The 25,396-nt window shown below is 44.0% G+C and overlaps 1 protein-coding gene across 1 annotated transcript; it reads left to right on the forward strand.

The window, feature by feature from the left end:
• Positions 1-12,730: 12,730 nt before the first annotated feature.
• On the forward strand, positions 12,731-24,538 carry C12H1orf115 (chromosome 12 C1orf115 homolog). Its single transcript, XM_046679813.1, has 2 exons — positions 12,731-13,072; positions 22,060-24,538. The coding sequence occupies exons 1-2, from the start codon at positions 12,782-12,784 to the stop codon at positions 22,177-22,179; spliced, it is 411 nt and encodes a 136-aa protein (XP_046535769.1). The 5' UTR covers positions 12,731-12,781; the 3' UTR covers positions 22,180-24,538.
• The last annotated feature ends 858 nt before the right edge of the window (positions 24,539-25,396 follow it).

The raw sequence follows: 25,396 nt of genomic DNA on the forward strand, positions 1-25,396 counted from the left end.
AAAGATCATCAAGCTTAACCACTCTGTTTCAGAGATCAATAGATTGCAGCTCAGTGCAATAACTTAGATGCTGGCTGAGGTAATGAACTCTGAATGCAGAGATTATAAATTGTAACCTGGGTGAGAAGCTGGATCTAAAGGCATATTTGGGTGTTATCAGCTAAGATGTGATCAGAAACTCAAATAGAGAATATGTCATTATGGTCCAATGAATGGTGCTTGGAGGAACAGTAAGTAACTATAGATGTTTTCAAATATGAGAATCATATACCCGGTGTCCATGGGGTTTGGAAACATTAAAAATGAATTCTCTTTATTTTACGCTATACATAATTTAATATTTTTCTTTCTCTAAATTAATATTCTAACAATTATTTATTGTCAAAAATTAGATTATACATATATGTAGAAACTTGTCTACATGGCATTTATAATTTTTTGTAAAGCCAGCGTGGTTAAAAAATAAGTATTTTTTTCATTCATCTCACCGGTCTCTAACATCATTTGCATTTTCTGTGTATGTGACAGAACACTACAATACCTTTTCATGAGTATAAAGCTAGAGGTGTGTGAAGGAGGGGGATATATGATGACGGTGAATTATCTGGAAAAAAACTTACAGCTAGTACATATTTCAACTTTTGTCAAGGCCCTTAGCATATACTGTGTAGTATGGCAAGAAGTCCCCCAAACCATTTACAGATAGGGAATATCATATGTAAGAAACGTCGTCTTGGGTCTTTTAAAAAAAATTCTGCCTAGGGGCCGCCCCGGTGGCGCAGCAGTTAAGTGCGCACGTTCCACTTCTCGGTGGCCCCGGGTTCGCTGGTTCAGATCTCGGGTGTGGATATGGCACCACTTGGCAAACCATGCTGTGGTAGGCGTCCCACATATAAAGTAGAGGAAGATGGGTACGGATGTTAGCTCAGGGCCAGTCTTCCTCAGCAAAAAGAGGAGGATTGGCAGCAGTTAGCTCAGGGCTAATCTTCCTCAAAAATAATAATAATAATAATAATTCTGCCTAGACAGTAAAATCTCTTCTGTATGATCATTGCAAATAGACATATTCTGTGAAATTTCCTAAGGAATTGCTGCTCACTCAGCTTACACTCAGTGGTTTGGTGGTAATACATTTGAAATATAGACCAAATTTGCGGAAGTGGCATTTCAATCTTGATCTTTTATTTTTGTAAGAAGAAATACTTTTAAAAGAAAAGTGGTATTTACTTTGAAAATTGGAATACGAAGTTGAAAAAAGCTGGCTTTCGAGGCACCCTAGTCTCAGATCATTACTACGTAAGTCATATTTTAACTTAGATGGCACCATGGGGAGCAAAGCAAGTGAAATGAAAGAAAACTCCACCTAATTTAATGTTTGTGGGAAGTCAAATTTTCTTAAACACTTTATATAATGTCCAGCTGATGTCTTTGTATATATGAACAAAGCCAACTAGAGTTCATTACAGATTCTCAAGATGCTAATTTTATAAAACTGGAGCCTGAGTTATATTCAGTTGATTGTTTTTCCTTTATGCCATCAGTAGTTAAATTATTCTACATGAGGCATTCTGAAGTTGGATATCACTGTACCCACTTTGAAGAAGTTTTTCAACTCTAATAGTAATTTGTATAGATTATTGTTATCCACGTCTAGATTAACTGGTAATAAACTTAGTCCAAGAATCCATATATCATGGATTGAAAGGGCTCTTATTATGCTGAATCTACTATAAGCTGTCTCCCAAAGCTGGTCATGCTATTGCTGCTTCAACAGCAATGGGGACAAGGCCAGTGTGCCCTAAATATTTGCAGGGCCAGATGCAAGAGCACAAAGAAGACCATTGTCCCAAAGCACATCCCTCGTGCCCAGCCTCATCCCTCCCAGCTCCATCCTGCACTGGGAGGGGCCTGAAGCACGAGCATGGGGACAATCCATGAATCTGGGTGTATTTCATTTAACCAGTTATGAGTCTTTTCCATCCATGAGTCATAAAATAATTCAGAATAGCAATAAAAATAATCTCATACTCTATCCTGTTTAAAGAATAATTCCTTTTCTCATCAAAGTGACACCTGTTCCATGAAAATTTAGAAAATATAGATAGGCGGTTGCAGTTCAAGATGGCAATGTAGGAGGATCCTGAACTCACCTCCTCCCATGGACACACTGAATTGGCAACTACGTATGGAACAATTCCCTCTGAAAGAAATCAAAAAACTAGCTGAGCAACTCCTACACTTGGATGAATGAGAAAAAACCCACATCGAAACAGGTGGGAGAAGCTGAGACACAATCTCGTCATAAACCCCACTCCTGGCTCAGTGACCCTCAGTCGAGAGGAAACTCAACTTCCAGCTTCTCCGTGAAGAGAAAAGAGTTTGAACCCCACATTTGGTACCCCAACTTCTAAGACCTGAAACCGAAAAACTAGAAGAAAACATAGGCAGTAAGCTCCATAACATTGGTCTTGGTGATGATTTTGTTTTGCATTTGACACCAAAAGCAAAGACAATAAAAGCAAAAATAAACAAGTGGGACTACATCAAACTAAAAAGCTTCTGCACAGCAAAGGAAACCATCAACAAAATGAAATGGCAACATAAAGAATGGCAGAAGATATTTGCAAATTGTATTATCTGATAAGGGGTTAATACCCAGAATATATAAAGAACTCAACAACAAAAACCCCCAAACAATCCAATTAAAAAAGGAGCAGAGGATCTGAATAGATATTTTCCCAAAGAAGACATATAGATGGCCAGCAAGTACATGAAAATGTGCTCAACATCATTAATCAACAGGGAAAGGCAAATCAAGACCATAATGAGATGTCATCTCACACCTGTTAGAATGACTATTATCAAAAAGACAACAAGTGTTGGTGAGGATGTGGAGAAAAGGGAACCCTTGTACACTTTTGGTGGGAATATAAAATGGTACAGCCACTATGGAAAACAGTATGGATGTTCCTCAAAAAATTAAGAATAGAACTACCATATGATCCAGCAATTCCTCTTCTGAGTATTTATCTGAAGGAAACAAAAACACTAATTCAAAGAGACATCTACACCCTCATGTTCTTTGCATCATTCTGTACAATAGCCAAGACATGGAAACAACCTAAGTGTCCACTGATGGATGGATGGATAAAGAAAATGTGGTGTGTATATATATATGTGTGTGTGTGTGTGTGTATATATATATATATATATATATATATATATATGAATGATGGAATATTATTCAGCTATAAAAAAGGAGGAGATCCTGATATTCGCGACAAATGGATAGGCCTTGGGGGCATTATGCTAAGTGAAATAAGTCAGAGAAAGACAAATACTGCATGATCTCGCTTATATGTGAAATCTAAAAAAACCCACATAGATACAGAGACAGACTGGTGGTTGCTAGGGGCAGGGGAATGCAAGGTGGGCAAAATGGGTGAAAGTGGTCAAAGGTACAAACTTCCCAGTTATAAGTAAGTCCTTGGGATGTAATGTACAGCATGGTGACTGTATTAAATATTGTATATTTGAACATTGCTAAGGGAGTAGATCTTAAAGTTCTCATTACAAGGAAACAAATTGGTAACTATGTGTGGTGATGGATGTCAAGTAGGCTTATTGTGTTGATCATTTCACAGTGTACACATATATCGAATCATTATATTGTACATCTGAAACTAATATATGTCAATTATATCTCAATTTTTAAAAAAAGAAAATATAGATAAGCCAAAAGAAAAAAAATAAATAAACATCTTGCCATCCAGAAACTACTGTTAATGTTTTGCTATATATCCTCCAGTCTATTTCTAGGGAAATTCTCTGTATAATTGTAGTGAGTGTGAGGACTGGGGACTGATCAAGGAAACAGCATGACCGCAAGATGGCAGTGGCAGACAGTGGGCGTCATTTGGACAGGGAACAGCACAGGGGGGAAGTCCCTCACAGCAGGAGCCCTTCCAGAGACAGCATCATGGGGCCTCCACCACGAAGGAGAAAAGGACAAGGAAACTCCAGAGGAGAGGAATCGGGAGAGGAAGTGTCTGTGTCTCGGGCATGGCTCTCAGCAGCGTGGTGGAGTCTCTGAGTCAGAGAGCTCCGAAGAGCATCAGCAGCTTGGGATCCTTTATAGCATAGTATCGCTTATATGGGAAATCTAAAAAAAAAAGTCAAACTCATAAAAACAGAACGTATACGTATATCATATAACTTTGTACCCTTTAAATATGTTACAATTTTGTTTGTCAGTTATACCTGAATAAAGCTGAATAAAAGGGAAGAAAAATAGAATTGCCATATGATCCAGCAATTCCACTCCTAGGTATATACTCAAAAGAACTGAAAGCAGGGACTCAGATACTTGCACACCTGTGTTCATAGCCTCATTCACAACAGCCAAAGGTGGAGGCAACACAAGCGTTCACTGACAGATGAATAGATAAACAAAATTTTGTATATGCATACATTGGAATATTCTTCAGCCTTGAAAAGAAGGAAGTTGTAACACATGCTACAAAAATGGATGAACCTTGAAGGATATTATGTTAAGTGAAATAAGCCAGTCACAAAAAGAAAAATACTGTATGATTCCACTTACATGATGTAGCTGGTAGTCCATTTCATAGAGACGGAGAGTAAAATGGCAGTTGCCAAGGGCTGAGGGAAGGGGAAATGGAGAGTCATTGTTTAATGGGTATACAGTTTCAGTTTTCTAAGATGAAAAGAGTTCTGGAGACTGGTTGCACAGCAATGTGAATGTACTGAGCTGTACACTTATAAATGATTAAGATGGCTAATTATATAGGTATATTTTACCACAATTAAGAAAGATAACAGCAACAACAGCAAAGGGCAGACTAATCCCAGCTCATAGGAGGCATGTCCTCACTTTAGGGAGACATATATTCTGAAGAATGAGTATTGTTTTCTAAAATCATATGTATGTGTGTATATGATGTAAAATCATATACATATATATATACATATATGTTTCAGCGCCTGCAGCTCCATTTAGTGGGCCCCTTCCCATGTTCTCCTTTCAAGGTAAGTGATTCCAAATTTGTATACTTTTGGGTAACTTTGCATCTTAACATCTCCTTTTGTCTTCAGAGTGGACTGATTTGGGGAAAGAATATTTGACAAGTACTAGAAAACACTGAAATTGAGCACGAAGAAGTTAAATCTTTCCTGGGCTAGAAGAAGAGAACAAAAACTCTGAGAGAAGCTTTACTAAGGGCAGCTGTGCATATTCAGCATAATCAACTTGTTTAAAACTACCCAGGTCCTGTCCCTCTTTAGTATATAAGTGAGCTGTCTTTCCCGAGAAGTCAAGGTCCAGATGTCAAGATTCAGCCTGACAAAGCCAAAGGCAGGCTTAAGATGAAAACTAACCAGAAAAGTCCAGACCGTCAAGGGAAAAGAAATTCGTCTTCAAGGCCAAACACAGGCTGGTGGGAAGGTGCCAACCAGCAAGGCCACACGCTCCCCATCCCCTCCCTAAAACCCCAGCACACGCTCCCCTCCCCCACCTAAAACCCCAGCACACGCTCCCCTCCCCTACCTAACACCCCAGATGAAAACCCCTACCTTTTTCTCTTCAAGGAGGTGGATCTGAGTTCTGACTCCCATCTCCTCGTCTGGCTGCCTTTCAGTAATAATAAATCCTCTTTCCTTGCCACAAGCCTGACATTTCAGTTATTGGCCCTACTGTGCAGCTGGTATTGGCCCTACTGTGTTTGGGTTCCATAACAACACAATGCTGGAGATTCTGCCCTGATGGCATTTTGATTTCACTAGCATCAATATGGTCTCTGTTCTCTCTCTAAAAAGACAGTCCCTCTTTTTCACTTTCCCTCCGGCATTCTTGCAACCCTTCTCCCCATCAAATGAAAAAGGCATTCTTTGTATTATTATTATTCAAAAAGTAGATGGCTTCAAAATAGGCATACAGCAGACGTAATTTTTTTTTTTCTCGGCTGTTTGTCAAGAGGCTGCAAAGGCTGGGCTAACCCAAGCCTTTTGGCTTCAGATGTTAAGTACAAAATGGGATCCAAAACTTAAGCAGTAATGTTTTCTTTAACCTTCTTTTAAAAGTATGATCCTGTTTGTTAGGATGGAAAGGAATGTATGGAAAGAAATGAATCCATGAAATGGAATCACATGGAGCCCTTAGAATATGACTGGCACTTCTCATGCCCCCAGTAAATGTTAGCTATCTAAACACAATAAAAGTTTGCTCTTATAATATTTGTCTTATTTGTGTCCAACACTCTCTTTTACTTTGCTTAGTGCTCTCTTCTGAGTTATTCGTCTTTCCTTTATAATTTCTTTCATTACTCTTATTCATAAAAAGTCTTCTCCAATCCAGAGATTAAATATTTGTTTTCTTGCAGTTTAAAAAAAAGAAACAGATATGAATCCAGACTGAGAAATTGGTTCAGATTTTTCAACTCTTAGAGACTTGGTTTGCAGAATATCAGAGACAGATGTGGCCTGAGAAGTCATTTCATTCACGTCCTCATATCTCTGATGAGGAAACTGCATTCAAAGATGTTGCAAGTCATTTCGTCCACAGTCTGGCCCAGCAAGGTTATGCACTCCGGCTTCTGGAATCCCAGCTTGCTGTGCTGCTAGTGCTTTCTCACATTTTTATCAATAAAAACCGCTTTCACATTTTTCTTTGTGGGCCCAATTTTAGAAAAGTTTCATCTATCGAGCTGCATTTAAGTAACAATGCATTTGTCAAGCAAAGGTTCTGGTCGGTGTGAGAGAGTCCCTGCTACCAGATTAAATGGATATAATCCCAGCCAAAAGCACAGAAATGCCACGCCATTTCTTTTCAAGTTTTTGACACATTGAAATGGTTAGTTCCAGTTATTACCAGATGGAACCACTAGAGGGCAGAGCGAACCCCTGTCCAGGATGCAGTGTTTGCGTCCCACCTGCACAAGACACCTCATTGCACTGGGAAAGTAGATGGCTCACGTTCCCTAGATTTAACTAATAACATGTCACATTTCTTCTGCCTACAAATGGATTAGAGGCGAAGGTCCCTCACCACTTCAGTTGGATTTTCCCCTTTTTTAACTTGCTTAGGTTATTTAAATGTCTTTCCATCTGGCTACAAAGTCACCTACTTCCACCCCATTGGCTCTCTCCCATCCAAATGTAATGCTTTCATAAATTTTCTTGAAACTGATGGAATTCTGCGTTCTTTTCATGCTGTGCAAATCTAGCAAGGCCAAAAAACAGAGATATTAAAATGATATGTAAAAAGAACAGTCTTTCATAGCCATATTCTTTTTATACCATATACTTTTTGCTCTTAGAATACCGTTATGAACCAATGCCTTTTCATTGACTCAATTGGTTTCAATTCTTTTGTAGTCATTTGTTCTTTTTTGGTGATCAAAATGTCACAATTTAGCCAAAGGAATCCTTTAACGCTACAAAAAGCCATGTAGCGTTTCGACAAAAAGGCACAAATTTTTCAAAGTGTCTTTGCTTTCTGGTAACAAGATATCCCAGGGCCATCTTAATGCCTGCTGTGTCCCAGACATGCAACCAGCCACTTTTCTAAGCCCCAATTCCTTCCAGTGGAGATTGATATTAGAGACCAACTGTGAACGCTAGGGGGGTTTCTCTGACTTTGTGCCACTGGAATGACCTGAATTGTAGGCAGTGGACAGAGATGGAAATATAAATATATATTACATATGATAAATATAATAAACATATAAAAATAAAAATATATATAAATATACATACACACATATATAATAAGTTCATAGCCATTTTCAATTTAGTACTAATGTTTCTTCACAACCATAATATTTAAATTCTTAACCCTATATCCAAACTATAATTATACCTCCTTTTATAATAAATGACTCATATAACTGTCACTCTGAAGCTCTTGATTTATAACAAAGCTAACATGATTATTTATTGGCCAATAAAAGAAATAGATTCAAAATAGTGACACCAGTCTTAATACTAACCATAAAACTGCTAAATGAAATTCACATTTTCTTTTGTACTTGCCTTTGTCCTTAGCACCATGGGATATAGAGTAAAATTACTTTGGTCCAGAGAACTCTGAAATAACTCCCACTCTGCGGGTTATGGAAGTTCCATCCACATATTTCAGTTCATTTTCAGTCTGGAAGGGTCAGCATTGGACAGTTCTGAGTTCTTAAGATTTTAGCTTCTACTTTCTACTTCTGGCATCATCTACAGCCCCTGCAAAAGGTACCTTGGTTTTATGAGTTGACATCATGAAGAGAAATTGAAATACCTCCACAGTTCAGTCTTGAAAGGACTGAGCAGGAATTTCACCTAGTCACTGTCTGGCTCACCTGCCATGACTCATTCCAGTTACGTGTGTGAGATTTATATATGTGTGTTCTGGACAAACCCATTCTGACTTCTACTATTCAATTTCTACTAATATATTTATAATCTACAGTTTCATGTTTCCAATTTTCATTGTACTAAATCCTGTCCTAATATGAGATTTTCAATTACCTTCTTTCTCCACCTGCCTGCCAGCTTCAAGTTTTTCTTTTCTCTGTCATGCATGATAGTGTTCCCTTCCAATCAATATATCGTGCATGCTAAGTGTTGTCATATCAAACTGCAGGTCTAAATTATAATAATAATTTATTTAGTTTTCACAGTATATATGAGCCAAGACAATTTTCCATGTTTCTGTTTTCTAAATACAGTATCGGTTATTAAGATTTCTTAATCTACCTCCAGGAAGAAAATCATATATATATATATACACACATACACATATATACATTAGAATATATATGTACACATGTATATGTATATACATATTCATGAATATATATGTATATTAGAATATCTATGCATATTAGAATATATATGTGTATATGTATATTAGAATGACATACTGTTGGCAAGGGAGAATACATACCAATGGGGGTTTTCTAGGTTTTGTCAAAAATATTCTTTTAACTCATAAGGTCATATTCTGAGCTTAATTCTCTATTTTCCCATTATCTTATTATTAAGTGCAAATAGCTCAGTCGTTTTCCAAATCTTCTGTGGTTTTTGGATAAATACAACCCAATAAGATATAATTCCATTATACTGTTGAAGAATTATTTTGAATGTTAGATGTTACGCCTTAGAGCTTTCTCCACAGGAGACTACTGATATAGAATTATCAAAGAGGCTCTCGCTCTGGTGGTAACATACAAATAAAAATCATATTCTATGGTGGTATCAAGGGGTGGTGGATGCAGGGGAGCCTGTGAACGAGATTCCAGAGGGACAAGCGTCTCATGGATGAGCAGCTGGCTCCGGCTGCTGGACAAGTCTGAGCCGGAGGGCGGGCAGAGGAGGGGCCCTGCCTGGCACTGAGGGGCGACTCCTCCGGGATAAGGAGAAAGAGCCAAGCTTTCAGTTACAGCGCGGGCTGGCAGCCTAGGCTGGAATCTGAAAGAACCCCAGATAAAAAAGGAGCAAATCATGCAGCCCTGCAATTGCCCCCTCAGCCCCAGAATCGTGCTGAGAAAGCGCAAAGGAGGAGCAGCAGAAAGCAGACAGCACGTGGGCTTTCGATCGTTCGCACAGTGGTGGATGCCAGGGCCCTGCTGGAGTTGAAGTCAGAGGTGAGCCCAAACGCTGACACTGAGCCCCCATCCCCTCCTAGTCCAAACGCTGACGAGCTCAAAGATCAGCCCCTCACGGTAGCCACAAGACAGGAGAAGGCTGGCTCTCTCCCGGAAAGAGAAAACAAAACTTTTAACTCTTCTTCATATTTCAAGAGAAACAATTTATGGAAGACCCCAGTTTTAACGATTTTAGCAAATTTTAGTTGTAACATCCCTTAACTGTAACCTCATGTTTACATTGTATTTACCTCAAATCTGTGCTCTTTAGTTTGGTGCAGAAATCCAACCCCTTAAGAGAAATGAAAATGTCCTTCACCTGAAATTCCCAATTTTGCCTTCAACGGGATCTGCATGTATGGGATTACCACCTTAAGAAAATACTTAAAATGTTAAGTCAGATGTTACATTTCTCCTTTCTATATGCCGTCTGTTTTATCACCTTTTGAACTAAAAGATATTTAATATAGAAGGACTCAAATTAAAAATAATCTTTTAAAAAAATAAATTTTTTAACCTAAGAAGGGGTGGGGATGACCATCTTCCCTTTTTTTGGCTGCTCAAAATCCAAGACTTAGCTGGGGTGCAAAACTGCTCCCCACTCACTTTGAGTTGCAATCTTTGGAAAGTGAAACCTGTTGTATCTGTTCCGTTGTTTATAACCAGTCCTTATCAGCTCCAGAGATACACTTCTTCTTGAGCCTAAGCCAGTCTATAAAAATAAACTAATAGTTTTAAACAACTTTAATTCCGAAAACTTCAAGTCCATACAGATCTCCTCCCCACTTCCTTTTTTTCCTTCTTTCCAAATTCACACGTTTATTACAAAACCAAAGATTAAACTATAAAGTCTTTCTATGTTTACAAATGGAAACTGTTTTCACTTAAATATCTGTAACTGTTTCTATGCGAGTTATTCCAAATAAGCAATTATTCTTAAGACTCTGAGGTCTCTAAGCTTTTTTTTACTCAATAACTGATGAGGTCTTTCTATGAATCTTAGCTCTCCAATGTTTTTGCCCCTTGAAAGGCAGGTTCCTTATTCTGACCAGTACGGAAAGATTCCCGTGGATTGGCACGCAGCATCCTTTCCACCCTCTTTCCAATGCGCAAAGTCTAAGAGATGTTGTGATATTTGAATAATATTTTGTATGGGCAAAACTGCATTTAGATCCCATGGGCATTTCAACTTTGTCTCCATTTGTACGTGGTCTAGGGTTCTCAAGTCAGTTTTATACACAGAAAAGGGTCTGTTAGGGTCTCTTTTTGTTTATAAATTAATAGTTACATTAGAAAAGTTACAAATCCATGAATCTAATTTCCCTTAACCTTGTAAATTCAACTTGCATATATTTTTTTAAAGATTGGCACCTGAGCTAACATCGGTTGCCCATCTTTTTTTTTTCTTTTCCTTCCCTTCTTCTCCCCAAACCCCCCCAGTACATAGTCATATATTCCAGCTGTAGGTCCCTCTGGCTGTGCTATGTGGGATGCCACCTCAGCATGGCCTGATGAGCAGTGCCATGTCCGCGCCCAGGATCCGAACCAGGGAAACTCTGGGCCACTGAAGTGGAGCCTGTGTGAACTTAACCACTTGGCCATGGGGGCTGGCCCCAACTCGCATATTATTTTATTTTATTTACAAACCTAATAAAATTTAACAATCACCATAAGGGGGCTTTTACCATTCACTTAATTTAATTATCTTAAACATTTTCAATGACTTTTATAAATTTAGTATGTTTGATGTTCTTTTTAAGTACTTCAACTATGTACAAGACTACGTAATTCTTATAAATATAGTAAATTAAGCTGATTTTTTATTCCTTTGAATTTAAAATTCTAAATCAATTACTTGATTATACATTTTAAGTTGGAATCATTAAACTAATTTTTATATTCTAATTATAAATGTAAATATTTTAAAATTATAAATAATAAATATAAATTACAAATATTTTATGTGCTTATAGCAATATATTCAAATCATTCTTAAAGTTATCACACATTTTAATAATAAAATATTAATGAAATTAATAACCCATAGTATTTTATACTTAACTCTAAGTTTCCAAGAATTAAGAGACATTTACCCACATTAGAAAATAAGCCATCCTGAACAGGTTGAGATTCACAGCACACTGAGAATGCAAATCTACCAGAGTGGTATTCTTGAACATGATTTTAATGATTACATCACATAATGTCATATACTGGCGCCAGAACTTAGCTTGCCACTCCACTGTTGATTTGCTCCACTTTTTCACTGATGTCTGACTGTGACTGACACCGTGCACACGCTGCTTTGCGTTTCCGAATATTTTCTTATCATAGATCCCTACAGAAAAGTGTAGTCGTGGAGCTGGCCTGGTGGTGCAGCGGTTAAGTGCACACGTTCTGCTTCAGTGGCCCGGGGTTTGCCGGCCTGGATCCCGGCTGCGGACATGGCACCGCTTGGCAAGCCATGCTGTGGTAGGCGTCCCACATATAAAGCAGAGGAAGATGGGCACGGATGTTAGCTCAGGGCCAGTCTTCCTCAGCAAAAAGAGGAGGATTGGCAGCAGATGTTAGCTCAGGGCTGATCTTTCTCAAAAAAAAAAAAGTATAGTCTTTTTTCAGAACTCTTGATCAATATTTTCTGATTGCCTTCCCGTTTGCATCCCATGAATATTGTATTGATAATACAGTGTGACATGATACAATTGATATGACATGATCGTCTCGCCATTTCCTCACCAGCACTGAGTATAATCTTTATCATCATCATCATGATCATCATCTCTGCCAGTTTGAACGTGGGCAAATGAAGTCTCATTATTCAGGGTTCATTTGTTTCGCTGCAAGTGCGGTCGAACTTACTTTCTACGTTCTTTGTGCTTTGAGCTTTCGGTGTATCCCTCACGCCGCTGTCCAACAGGTGGTACCCGGACAGGTGAGGCTGAGCGCTCCTCGCCCCGAGGCCAGGGCCCGGGTGGAGCGGTCGCAATTCTGGGCCCCACGGCCAGGGGGCGCTGAGACCCCGAGTCTCCCGCCCCGTCCGGGCTGGGGCGGGCGGCGGGGGTGAAGGCGCAGGCGGGGACCAAAGGTTGGTGTCTTCGCGCACCGACCTTCGGCGGAGGGGCCGCAGCATCATGGCGGTGGGAGCCAGGCTCCGAAGCAAGGCGGCGAGCGGCCTCCAGCGCCGCGGGCCCCGGGGGCGAGGGCGGACGGAGGGGGACGAGGAGGTGGTCGCCATCCTGGAGCACCTGGAGTGCGGGGACGAGGCGGCGGAGAGCGAGGCGAGCGCGCGGCGCCCGGGGGCCCGGAGCGCGCGGCGGGTGCACCTGGCCGTGCTCCCCGAGCGCTACGAGCCGCTGGAGGAGCCGGCGCCCGGCGAGAAGCCCAAGAGGAGGTACCGGCAGAAGCTGAAGAAGTACGGCAAGGTAGGGCCCCGCGCCTCCCTCTGCCCCCGGGGGTCGGGGTGTGCGGGGCGCCCGGCCCGGGCTTCCTGACTGATCGGCCGGGGGGCGCTGGAGTCGGTGCCCTCCGTCTGACCGCGCTCAGCCTCTCCAGGCCTCCCCTGCGCCCCCCTCGGCCTCCCACTCCCACCCCCTCGCCAGCATCCCCTACTGGAGTCCCCAAAACTGTTCGTCTGTGACCTGGGAAGTGAGCAAAAAGTTGCAAGTAAAGGAGGGAAATTAAGTGAGAGATTTCTCTGGGCGCCGCTCCACCCGCTACCCCGCTTCTGGCAGCTTAATGATATTCCCAAGGGGCGCTTATCCTAGTTGTCTTCTCACTCCCCTGTATAGTTGGTAGACGGAAATCTGTCCCTGTTTTACAGATGGGAATACTGAGGCCTGGGCGTGGTTAGGTGACTTGTAGAAGGTGACCCAGTTGGAGAGTGGGGAGCAGCCCAGTTTGTCGGCTTTCCGGCAACGTCCTCTCCGGGATATCCCACTGGCTGAGAATTATTTGGGTTAGTCCCTCAAATATTCCCGAGGTTATTTCCGGGGCCTGAGAGCTCAGCAAATACATAAATATGCTCTTGTTGAATCTACTCTTCTCTTCTCCTGGTCGGCTATCTTTGTACTCCCCTCCCTGCAACCATTAACATTTGCCTTTGCCGGGAGGAAATAGAGGGGGAGAGAGAGAGAGAATGTGAATATGAGTATGGGATAAAATGACAGTTTCATGCTCAGAGATCAAAGCCCAAAGGCAGTTCCCAGGTCTGCTCCCTGGGGCTGGACAAGGCCAGCCAGAAAAAAATCACGTAACTCATAGTGTCCTGGCCAAAGGCCAAAGGCCAAAGGCCGTATGGGGTTTATTGTCCAGCTGTGTCTTCCAGTGGCCTCTTCTCATACCTGAAACCATCCAGTCTCCATACCTGGAAGCTTAGGTTTATCATCGTCTTTAAAGGTGTGTCAGCAGCTTCGGGAGCAGTATACAAACAGTGGTCAAATAGATAAATAAAAGCTGTAAAGTTGGGACTTTCAGACTTAGGGTCATGCTCAGACCGTCCTCCTTCCTGGTCCCAACTGAATGCAAAGAAGCCACATTTGCCTCTCAGCCAGTGAACTGATAATGTGGAAATCTCAGCTCAGAGGCTGGCACTTGATGATGTTTTTTGGGTGCTCACTGGGTGCCTGGCATTGTGCTAAGCCCCAGAGATACAAAAATGGATGTGATGCAGTCCTGCCCTAGAGAAGTCCACAGCCTCCCAGGGAGACGCTGGCATAGCTGGGGCACCACCATGGAGCTGCAGGGTGCAGAGCCGGGCAGTTAATCCCGAGGGATAAGGTTGTAAAGTCAGGGAAGTTTCAGATCAGTGGTGACGTGAAAACTGGGCACAGAGGATGAGCGTAGGTTTCACAGGTTAATAATGGGGTACTACTTCACACCCACTAGGATAGCTGTATTCACACACAAAAAAAGAAAGAAAAGCAAAGAAAATGGCAAGTGTTGGCAAAGATGTGGAGCAATTGGGATTCTTGTGAACTGCTGGTAGAAATGTGAAATGGTGCAGCTGCTGTGCAAGACTATTTGGCAGTTCCTCAAAAAAAGTAAACATAGAATTACCATATGTTCCAGCAATTCCGCTCCTAGATACTGTCCTCCGGCAAAAACAGAGACCAGTTTAAGAGGCAAAGCACTTATTGGGATCAAAAAACTGCAATTTGGGGAGCACAGATTAGGGTAGAAACCCAAATAGTATTCCGATTACAGGAGAGGGGCTGAGCGTTTTTATGGGAAAAAGGGAGGAAGATGAGGTGAGCTGTATTAAGGCAGAGTTCATTGGTGCTGGATGAGGTGAGGCTGGGTTTGTGCTTCATAGATGGGCTTGAGATGTGGTCATCAGGCCAAAGGCTAGACTCGGACTTCATTGATGGGGCAGTGATTTGGTCATCGGCAAAGTCCAGTTTCATCAGCTCTTACAAACAGGATCTTCTTGTCCTTACTGACTTCTTGGAATGTTGGCAGTCTGGTCCGGTTTGGAAGATAAAGAAAACAAAACATGCAAGGCAATTCCTCTGAAATGGCTGCTCCAGCTCTCTTTTAATATGGCTCATGTCATCTTTTGTGGACATACCCGAAAGAATTGAAAATAGATACTCAAACAAATATATATATGCACACACATATTCAAAGCAGTATTATTTGCAATAGCTAAGTGGTGGAAAAAACACGAATGTCCATCAACTGATAAATAGACAAAATGTGGTGCATACATGCAGTGGAGTATTTTTTGTTGATGGTGCCGTTAAGTCAATTCTGACTCCTACGGACCCCGTATCCAGCAGAGCAGCACGCTGCCCCATCTTTTTGTGCCATCCTCTCACTTTCTGGCACTGTATCAGACAGACATGCTCCACTGCTATTCATAGGGTTTTCGTGGCCAATTTTTTCGGAAGTGGGTGGCCAGACCCTTCTTCCTAGGTTATCTAGTTGGGAAGCTTTGCTGAAACCTGTCCACCATGGGTGATCCTGCTGGTATTTGAAATCTCAGTGGCAGAGCTTTCAGTGTCTCAGCAACACGCAGCTGCAACAGTATGACAACTGACAGGTGGGTGGTGGTGTTCCCTGACTGGGAAACAAACTCCAGCTGCAGTGAGAGCACCGGATCTTAACCACTAGACCACCAGGCTGGCTACAGTGGAATATTATTCAGCCATAAAAAGGAAGTAAGTACATGCTACAAGATGGATGAACCTCTGAAACACTATACTAGTGAAAGAAGCCAGACGCACTAGGGCATCTTTTGTACATATGAGTCCATTTACATAAAATATCCAGAATAGGTAAATCCAAGGAGACAGAATGCAGGTTGTTGGTTGCCAAGGACTGGGGGTAAGGAGGAGTGGAGAGCAACTGCTGAATGAATATGGCTTTTCCTTTGGGGGTGATGAGAATGTTTTGGAAGCAGATTGAAGTGGTGGTTGCACAACGTTGTGAGTGTGCTCGACACCACTGAACCGGGCATTTGAAAATGGTTAATTGTTATGTTATGTGAATTTCACTTTTTAATTTTAAAAAAGAGAAAAAAATTCACTGGATAGAGAAGCTCTGGCATCCAGAGTGCAGCTTAAGCTTCCACTTTCTCGGAGGCAACCGAGAGGGTGACCGGTTAGGCACCCATGTGGAAGAGGAAAACAGCCGGGCCCTCTTTGCTGAAAATCCATTCGAACAGCCACGGCTCAGCTAGAAACGCGGAAAGGTGATTAATTCCTGCTTTAGTGGCTAGGTGAAATTTTACCGTACTTGGGTCCAGTGGAATAAGGAGTGGTCCACAAAGGGCTCCACATTATTAACAATCGTTTTTCCTTCCAGGAGGGGTGATTAAAGTTCCTATTCTTCTGTTAACTGCTCAAATCCTTTGCCCACATCCCTTCCTGCTTCTATTTAAAGAAAGGTCCTTGGCCTTTGTGAAATGTGGAAGGGTTGGCTTCCCTTCCCCGTGGCCCATGGCCCCAAGCAGGGCTCGACCCCAGTGCTGAGCAGTCCGGCTCTCCTGGAGGTCTGGGCTCCCTAGGCTGTGTGCCTGGGACTCCGGTTCCCAGCCGATTTTTAAGGAATGATACTCGTGTTCATACGGTGTGTTAATTGTTTTTAAAGTGCCATTTTCCGGGTCCGGGGGAGGGGAGGGGACATGTGTTTGCTGTGCTCTTACAGGGTGCGGAGCGCTCTGCCCCACATTTCACAAGCGTCATCTCTGAATCCTGCCAACAACCTTGGAAAGCTGTGGATCCCCATTTCGCAGTGGAGGAAACTGGCGTGTAAGGAAGTTTAGCCACTGTTCAAGGCCGCTCGAGCTGGGGGCGGGGCCGCACCTGGCTCCGGCTTGTGCACAAGCAGTTGGGGTGAGGGGATGAAACCCAAAACCTAGCTTAAAATAACAGGTCCCCTTTCCCAGGCATCTCTGAGAGCCACAGGGGAGGTGTAGATAAGGAAAGTAATTAACTTGTGTTAAGTGGGCAGCTAGAAGAGGGTTGGGGAAGGAAACTATAGGGTGTTGGAGTAACCTTGAGCTCAAGAGGGAGAAAAATGTCCCCACGTTCCAAGTAGGTGGTTAGGTCAAGGGCACTGGTGGTGTGTTATAATCCCTCAGGCTGTGCTTGCCTCTCTCTGCCTCAGTTTCCTCAGCTGTAACATGGGATTACTGGTAGGGTGTGGTAAGGAGTATGTGAGTTAATGGGTGTTGAGATCTTAGCACATGGCCTGTGACAAAGCTTCTGTAACTGTTGGCTGTTATCTAAGAGCTGGAGGAGAGGCCCCGATGGCTGTTTCTTCCTGATTAGTTTTTAATGAGCTCTAACTCAGAAAGAAATCAGCTTTTATAACCTCCTGCCCGCCTCGGCTTTGTGCCTGGGACCTGACCAAAGGTCACCGCTGAAGGCCTGATCTTTCTATCAGGGGAAAGTAACCTTTATTGAGAGCTGGTTTCCTTTGTGAAACTGGAGGGGGCAGGGGATCTCTGACATCAGAGGGTTTGTTGAATACCCAGGAGCCCCCAGAATGCCTCTCTCCCTGTGCTAGTTTCCTATGATGGCTGTAACAGATGACCACAGACAGAGTGGTTCAAGGCAACACAAATTTATTCTCCTACAGCTCTGGAGGCCAGCAGTCCAAAATCAGTCTCACTGAGCTAAAGTTGGCAGGCTGGTTCCTTCTGGGGTTCCACGGAAGAATCCATCTCTCTGCTCTTTCCAGCTTCAAAGAGGTCCCCTTCCTCCGCCTTCACAGCCAGTAGCATAGCATCTGCATGTCGCTTTCTCTCTGCCCCTCTGCTTCTGTTACTACATCACCTTCTCTCTAATTCTTCCTGCACCCCTCTTAAAAGGACCTTTGTCCTTATTTGGAGCCTTATAAAGATATATGAATCCTTATAATTGGGCCCACCTGGATAATCCATGATACTCTCCCCATCTCAAGATCCTTAATTGAATCTTATCTGCCAAGTTCCTGTTACCATATAAGGTCACATATTCACAGATTCTGGAGGTTAAGACCCGGGCATCTTGGGGGGGCATTATTCAACCTACCATGCTTTCCCGTGTTCCCACATTGCCCTCCGCCCCTCTGCAAGATTATTTGGGTCGAAAGCTCTGCTAAGATCAAAGAATTCAAACTGCTCCCTGGAAGGATGCTGAAATGATCATTGAAAGATATTTACATTTCCTTTCATCACCTTTCTCAAATCTGTGTTTTGACAGTATTCCAGCTAATGAGCTATTTTTGTAGCTTTTTTCTAAATTGCAAAGATGAAGTGACAAGCAGTTTTTTTAAAAACTGCAGCTGAGGAAAATGGATGCACAAACACCCCAAATGTCAAGTGTAATGCAGGTCATCCATGGTTCCGATGGCATTGCTTATAAAGGATGCTCTTGACTGTTGTACTTGCTCCCAGAGAACAGTTTTGTTGTTGTTGTTATTTCAAACAGATAAGTAAAATTCTCCCACTGAATCTTATTATGCATTTATAGAGATGAATCTCTTAGCAACATCACCCCGCCATACACACACTCACACGCATGCACCCTAATGTCTCATTGAGAAGTTGAAAGGGCAGAGTCCTGGGAATCAGTGTCTAGAGAAGCCATTGATGCTCCTGGCTCTCCCAGAGCTCCTCCTTTAGCCCGAGAGCCACCAAAGGAAGCCCCAGGCCCTTTCTGGGTACTAGGGCTACAGTGATAAGCACTAGAATGTTCCCGCCCTCATTCTGTTATTGTGAGGATGATGAAAGCTGAAGCCAGGACTAATAGGAAAGTATACTCTTAAGAAACTTTCCTGAACAGATAACAGAATATCTTTGATTTATGTATTAGCACCACCCACCTAAACTACTATGTAATATAAGGAGGCAAATGTTGTTTTACAGTAAGAATAGCTGACGTTTGGGGCCACGTGTACTACCTGGAGTTTGCGCCAGGCTCTGTTCTAAGTGCCTTCCTTGTATGAACCCATTTAATCCTCTCAACAACTCAATGAGGTGGTTACTAAATATTCCCATTTTATAGGTGAGGAAACTGAGCCCAAGGAAAGTTAAATAAGTGATTGAGCTGGAATTTAAGCCCAGGAGGCAAGCAGTTGGCTACAAGGTTACATGGGGCCTTCATTAAAGAAGGGAAGTATAATGTGGGGCTTAAGGACGGGGGCCCTGAGATGAGATTTCTTTGGGATTGGACTTCAGCTCTGCCTTTTACCAGCTGTATGATCCTGGATAGATGTAGCTCCTTCATGCTTTCTTCTTGTTGAAGCCTGATAGCCAAAGGCCACGAGGAACATACTGGCAGCCAATCCAAGTTAGGTTTACAGTCATGCACCACATAATGACGTTTCAGTCAAGGACAGGCCGCATATACAATGGTGGTCCCATAAGATTAGTACCATACAGCCTAGGTGTGTAGTAGGCTATACCATCTAGGTTTGTATAAGTACATTCTATGATGTTCGCACAATGACAAAATCGCCTAACACGTTTCTCAGAACGTCTCCCTGTCGTTAAGCAACGCATGACTGTATCTGCTTAGTGCAACAAGGGAGGGTGTATGCCAGAGAAATCACAAGGTCTCAAAAAGTGGAGACCTCAAGTAGAAAGTGGAATATTTGAGTCTGAGCCAAAGATATAAATTTAAAAGTTATCCACATCCGGGAGGTACTTAAAATCATTGGAAATGGATGAGACCATTTAAGGAGAGATTATACTCAAATAAAGAAATAAAAAATAGAGAAGAGGACCCAGGACTGAGTAGTGCAGAACTCCATCAGTTTACAGTTTGATAGAAGGGATAATCCAGTAAAGAAAGCTGAGGAGGGGCTGTCTGTGAGGTAGGGGATACCAAGAAAATATGGAGCCAAAGAGGCCAAATGATTGTTTCATGAAGTATGTCAAAAGCTGCTGAGAAGCCAGGGAAGGGAGGAGAGAAAAGTGTCCATTGGATCAGGCAACATGGCAGTTGCAGATGGCCAGGACCAAGCAGTCTTGGATGGGTGACGCTAGGAGCCAGAGTAAGAGGGAACAAGAATGGAGGAAGTGGAGGCAGTATGTGGGGATGGCTCTTCCCATTGGTTTAGCATATGGAGAGCAGAGACCCAGGGTGGGACGTAGAGAAGGATGTGGACTCAAGGTGATATCTGAGCATTTGTGTAAGCTAATGGGAGTGATCCAATGGGGAGGAGGAGAATGATGATGCAGGAGCAGGGGAAGCCAAGGTCAAACCAAGAGAGGGTACCAACAGCAAGTGTCAAGTGAATGGCCTTGGGGGAAGAGGGCAATTTTTTCTGCTGGAACAAAGTGGGAGAAGCCAGGGCAGGTATGGGTTTGTAGACAGTGCCGGGAAGATGAATGGGTTCCCCAGTGACTTCTGCTCTTTTCAGTGAAAGATGAAGTGGGATCATCTAGTGAAGGTATGGAGACTGTGTGTCTGTGTGTGTTGAGGGTGGGGAGGCTTGCGGAGAAAGGAAAAGTAGTATCTGGAAGAGAGGGGAACTCAGCCTCCTAGACAGATAGAGTAGGTTTGAAAGGCAGTATTGGAAGTCAAAGTGAAGTTTGTGACTGTGATCAGGGATTTTAAGTGAAACTAGGAATTTCAAGTGTTTATTGGGTAGAAAAGTCAGAGGGCCGAGAGACAAGATTCAGGTCATCTACATGGATATCACTGTCATCAAGAATGATGACAGAAGTTGAGAGTGGGGAAGAGAAAGACTTGGGGGCAACAGCACAATCAGTGTTAGTCGTGGTGGTGATCTTAATTTTTCTGTTGCAATTCCATCTGAATCCCTTGGACACCCCTGTCTAGCAGCAGGCCTTACAGAAAAGGAGGAGAAGGAGTGGATACCAAGAAAACATGGCCCAGTCCTTACCCTCCAGGAGTTTATAAGTGTAATGGAAACCCAAGACTTCTGTGGATCACAGCAATCAGAGAATGTTACCGAGCTCAAAGACAGGTTCTTGTACCTGTAGCACCATAGGGCCAATAACTGAAACATCAGGCTTGTGGCAAGGACAGAGGGTTTATTATTATCGAAAAGCAGCCAGATGAGGAGATGAGAGTTAGAACTCAGCTCCACCCCATCGAAGGGAAAAAGGTAGGGGTTTTTATCTGGGCTTTTAGGTAGGGGACGGGGAGCATACGGTCTTGCTCGTTGGTGCCTTCCTGCTAGCCTGCATTTGGCCTTGAGGAGTGAATTTCTTTTTCCTTGATGGTCTGGATTTTTCTGGTTAGTTGTTATCTTCAGCCTGCCTTTGGCCTTGTGAGGCTGAATCTTGACGTCTGGACCTTGACTTCCTGGGAAAGACAGCTCTCTCATATCCTAAGAAGGGGCAGAAAGACCTGGGTAGTTTTGAACAAGAGTTGATTATGTTAAATGTGCACAGCTGTCATTAGCAAAGCTTATCTCCAAGTTTTTCCCCTAGGGGAAATTTTATAACTCGTTAGCTCTCGGTTTCAGGAATAGTAGCACACTTTAAAGAAAATGTGGGCGTTGGACAGGAATATGCCCTGGTGGGAGGGGGAGGACAGGATGGGCTCTCAGATAAGGAGAATGAAGCAGAACTTGACCCAGCCTTTGGATGATCCAGTAACTTCGTTGGAACAGAGAAGAGAGTGGGCTTTGGTTTAAAAACTAAAACAAAAGTTGTTTGGTTTTTAGAACTAGCAGCCTCACTGCTGTTTCCAGGAGGATGTCTGAATCATGTGGAAATACGCAGTGCTTGAAAGCACTTTGCAGGATGACAAAGTCTCTTCTGAGCCCCCACATGTTCTTATGTTGGGGGTGGGGACGGGATGCCAGAGATGTGGAAAGGTGGTAACTGGCTCATTGGTCCTGGGAAAAGGAGGCAAAGTGATTGTTTAAGTATGTCACCATGGTGCCTGAGGGGTGACAATGTGGCCTAAACTAACCCCGTGCTTTTCTCTTCTCTTCCGAAAAATAGAATGTGGGGAAAGTCATCACCAAAGGCTGCCGCTACGTCGTCATCGGCCTGCAGGGATTCGCGGCGGCCTACTCCGCCCCATTCGGAGTAGCCACCAGCGTGGTGGCGTTGGTCCGCTAATGGGAGCTGCTGGGGCAGACGCCACAAGAGTGGATGGAAGCCACTGCCCCGAGAACAGTGCAAATCCAGGAGCATTTCAGACTTGAACCCTCAAAATACTCGGAAGAAAAAAATGTCTGTGTTGAATTGGATGAGTGTTATGAATGAGCCATCCCCACCCATCTGGTCACGTCTCTTGGACACGGATGGCTCCAGTGGACAATCCCGCAGAGCTTAGAGCTGGTTTGCTGACACCGGAGCCTTCATGTGAAGGTGGCAGCGGGCTGGCGTGGAGGCAAACACTTGACAGATATGAGCACTCTGGGTGGGAGGCAGAGTGGTGATTATGAGGGATAAGAAAGGGTTTTGACCTGGAGTGAGATGGTTATATTGTATGTCATATTCTCTTGGAAAGGTCGCAGGCTGACAGCCCTCGGCTGCCTCGGTTCTGAGGGCAGGAAAGGAGCTGTTTGTGTCTGCAGTTCTGCCCCCTATCTCCTTCCTCCACCCCTTTGTCACCAGGAGTTTAATTACAGGCTTGAGAAGAAGGAAGGAAGAAAAATCTCTTTGAAGGCTATGATGCTTTGAAAACTGTGTTGACGGTGTGTCATGACTGTTCAAAGTAGATAAAAGCTTGTCACTTTTGCCCTTCTCTGCCACGAACGTGCAGTTGGCCAGGAGGGAGTGAGGGATGGCAGGTTCAGTTGCAGCTTGTATGCGGAGTGCTCCTGAGGGCTGTCGTGTCCAGGCCAGCCACACATCTGTGGCTGCCTAAGGTCATGGACCTCCTGACTCAGCTGCCCAGTACCATTAGTTCATTCCTGACAGCTGCTTAACTCCTCTTCCACGCCAGACTGATGAAGGGTGCTGTCTTGGGAGAGAGGGAGACGCTACACCTGGAAATGAAAGTGTATGGTTTAGAGCAGGAACCAGTAAGTAGGAGAAAGGTATGAAGGAAGTAGAAGGATGTTGGATGAGAGAAGTGGGAGTACAGGAGCCAGGTCCAGGGTATCAGCACTGGGAGATCTTAGGTGGGCCCAGCCTTCGGCTCCAGGTGGGAGCCAGGGGAGGCTGGGTGACCGGAGATGCCATGGCTGGTGCTGAAACCCCTCTGAGGCCCATGAGCTCACATTGGCTGCCTTTGTGGCGTCCTTTCCTCTTCTGTGCTGCCCAGTTTGATGTCATCTCACCTGGATTCAAAGTTAGGGCGGTCATGGATCTTGGGCCTGACACTCCCCAAGGATGACCCGTGGACTGCTATAGGGAGATGAAAGAAAGAGCAGGTCCCTCTTACCATGCCCCTCTGCTAACCCCCATGAGAGGCCACTGTTCTGACTTTGTTTCCAGAATATCCAGAAGTCCAAAATAGTTATTGCTGATCAGTCTGCAGGATTGGTGACAACACCTACCCAAAAAGTTTCCCAGGCCATGCAAAGGAGGTTTGACTTGAGGCCTCAAGCCCAACAAGGTGGCACTGAGAAGTGGAGAGGATGGGAAGACAGGCAGATGGACAGAAAAAGGAATAGGTGCAGGAGAAAGCTGTAGCCATGAAACCAGACTCAACTTCCCGTTCTGGAGGCTCATGCTGAAGATGAACTTGGACCCCATTTCTGCATCAGTAATGTTTGTGAGGAAAAGAGAAAACAAATGGTCTTGTTTTAGCTCAAATGATAAAAGTTGATAGTGGTACATTTTCACACATGTAAGATAATTATAGCTTGCCTGGCCGCACTGGGAGTCAAGGAGAAGAAGAGATGTAAGTGGAAGAAGAAGCATTTAGTAGTTAGTGGGAAAGAGATCAGGTCTCTGTGGCCTGCTGGTCACAGGAAAGGAAGACGGGAGGAAGGAGCCAGTGGAGGGTTTGGAGGACGCCAGCCCCAGCGGCCCAGTGATGCTGACCAGCCTCGGAGAAGCCCACCAGGTTGCCTTGGGGACATGGAAGCGTGACCTGGAAAGGGACAAGAGGTGCTGAGGCTTGTCTAAGGAAGGCCTTCTGCATCCCACCTCTAAATCAGAGACACAATAAGGCCAAGCACATTTGGCCCTGAAATTCTTGAAGTCTGGTTAAGAATTAACCCAGAAATTTCGAAAGTTGCAATCTCGCGGGATTGTCCTGGGAGCCAGATTCCCATGTACGGAAGATGGACTTCTCCGAACTGTCGCTCAGCCTGAGTAGTCATTTCCTCAGCGACAGGGCATCCATGTTGTAGATTACCTTTCTGCCTTTTCTTTCTTTTCGAGGTTCTTTTAAAACATATCAGGGTCCATACCCTACAAGAAATTGAGTTTTAGAGCTTTCCCTTTACATGCTGGACCAAAAGGCTTCTTTTGTATCCTCTCTTGCCCTATTACGTAAGTAAAACCCCCAATTTGTTTAATGTTTCTGCGTGTGATGAATTTTTCTACCCCTCATTGGGGCGAGGAACCTCCCTGGGGCACCCAGGAGGAGCCAAGGCTGCTCCCCACAGGGAAGGAAAGGGGCTCTGACACCTGGGAACTCTGCTTGGGTGTTAAAGGGGGGGCCGTTCTCTAGAAACCCAGCAGACCAGGCCTCAGTGTTGTCAGGACACTCGGCTCAGGAGTTGGTTAAAAATGAAAACTTCTGGAACCTCCAATTTGGATTTAGAGTCTAGCGTGGGGCCAGGAAGCTGCATTTTCCACAAGCAGCCCAGAAGATTCTGAAGCAGCTGTTCCTCTGCCTGAGCAGGGAAATGCTGGCCCCCAGAGGCGGGCTCCAGGATGGGAGGCTGAGGTTGGCACGAGCACGGGCGAGGGGCCTGCCAGGTGCCAGCCCCATGCTGGGCACGGGTAACATGCCCACGTACTGAGTCCTCACGGAAGCAGTGGGAAAGGTCTTGGTGGTGGGGAAGGTAGAGAGGAAAGGAGTGGTTCTGGGCAGCCGTCCAGGCAGGGTTGGGGGCCATGTGTGTCAGCTTGCTAAAGCCGAGGACCTTGATGTCTTCAGCTGTCTTGCAATCATCCCGGTTGTCCCCCTGCCCAGCAACTGTGCTTTGTCAGCGAAGCCCTGACTGGCACCCGTGACCAGGAAGCACCCAGAAGCAGGACTGAAGCTCAGACCTTCTGCAGATCTCAGATCTCCTCCTGCACCCCGAATAGCCCTGGGCATGGTAGTGCCCGCAGCAGAAATGGTTGTGGGGTTGGGAAACAAACCACATTGCAGTTTTAGATTTAGGCAGCTGCTGTTGTGGGGTTTGCACCCGTGATATCTTTTTCCAGC

Source organism: Equus quagga, chromosome 12, assembly GCF_021613505.1.
Source record: "Equus quagga isolate Etosha38 chromosome 12, UCLA_HA_Equagga_1.0, whole genome shotgun sequence".
Lineage (NCBI taxonomy): Eukaryota > Metazoa > Chordata > Mammalia > Perissodactyla > Equidae > Equus > Equus quagga.

Coding starts and splice junctions, on each gene's coding strand:
- C12H1orf115 (XM_046679813.1), top strand. CDS start 12,782: ATGGCGGTGGGAGCCAGGCTCCGAAGCAAGGCGGCGAGCGGCCTCCAG. Junction 13,073..22,059: donor AGCTGAAGAAGTACGGCAAG/GTAGGGCCCCGC, acceptor TCCGAAAAATAG/AATGTGGGGAAAGTCATCAC.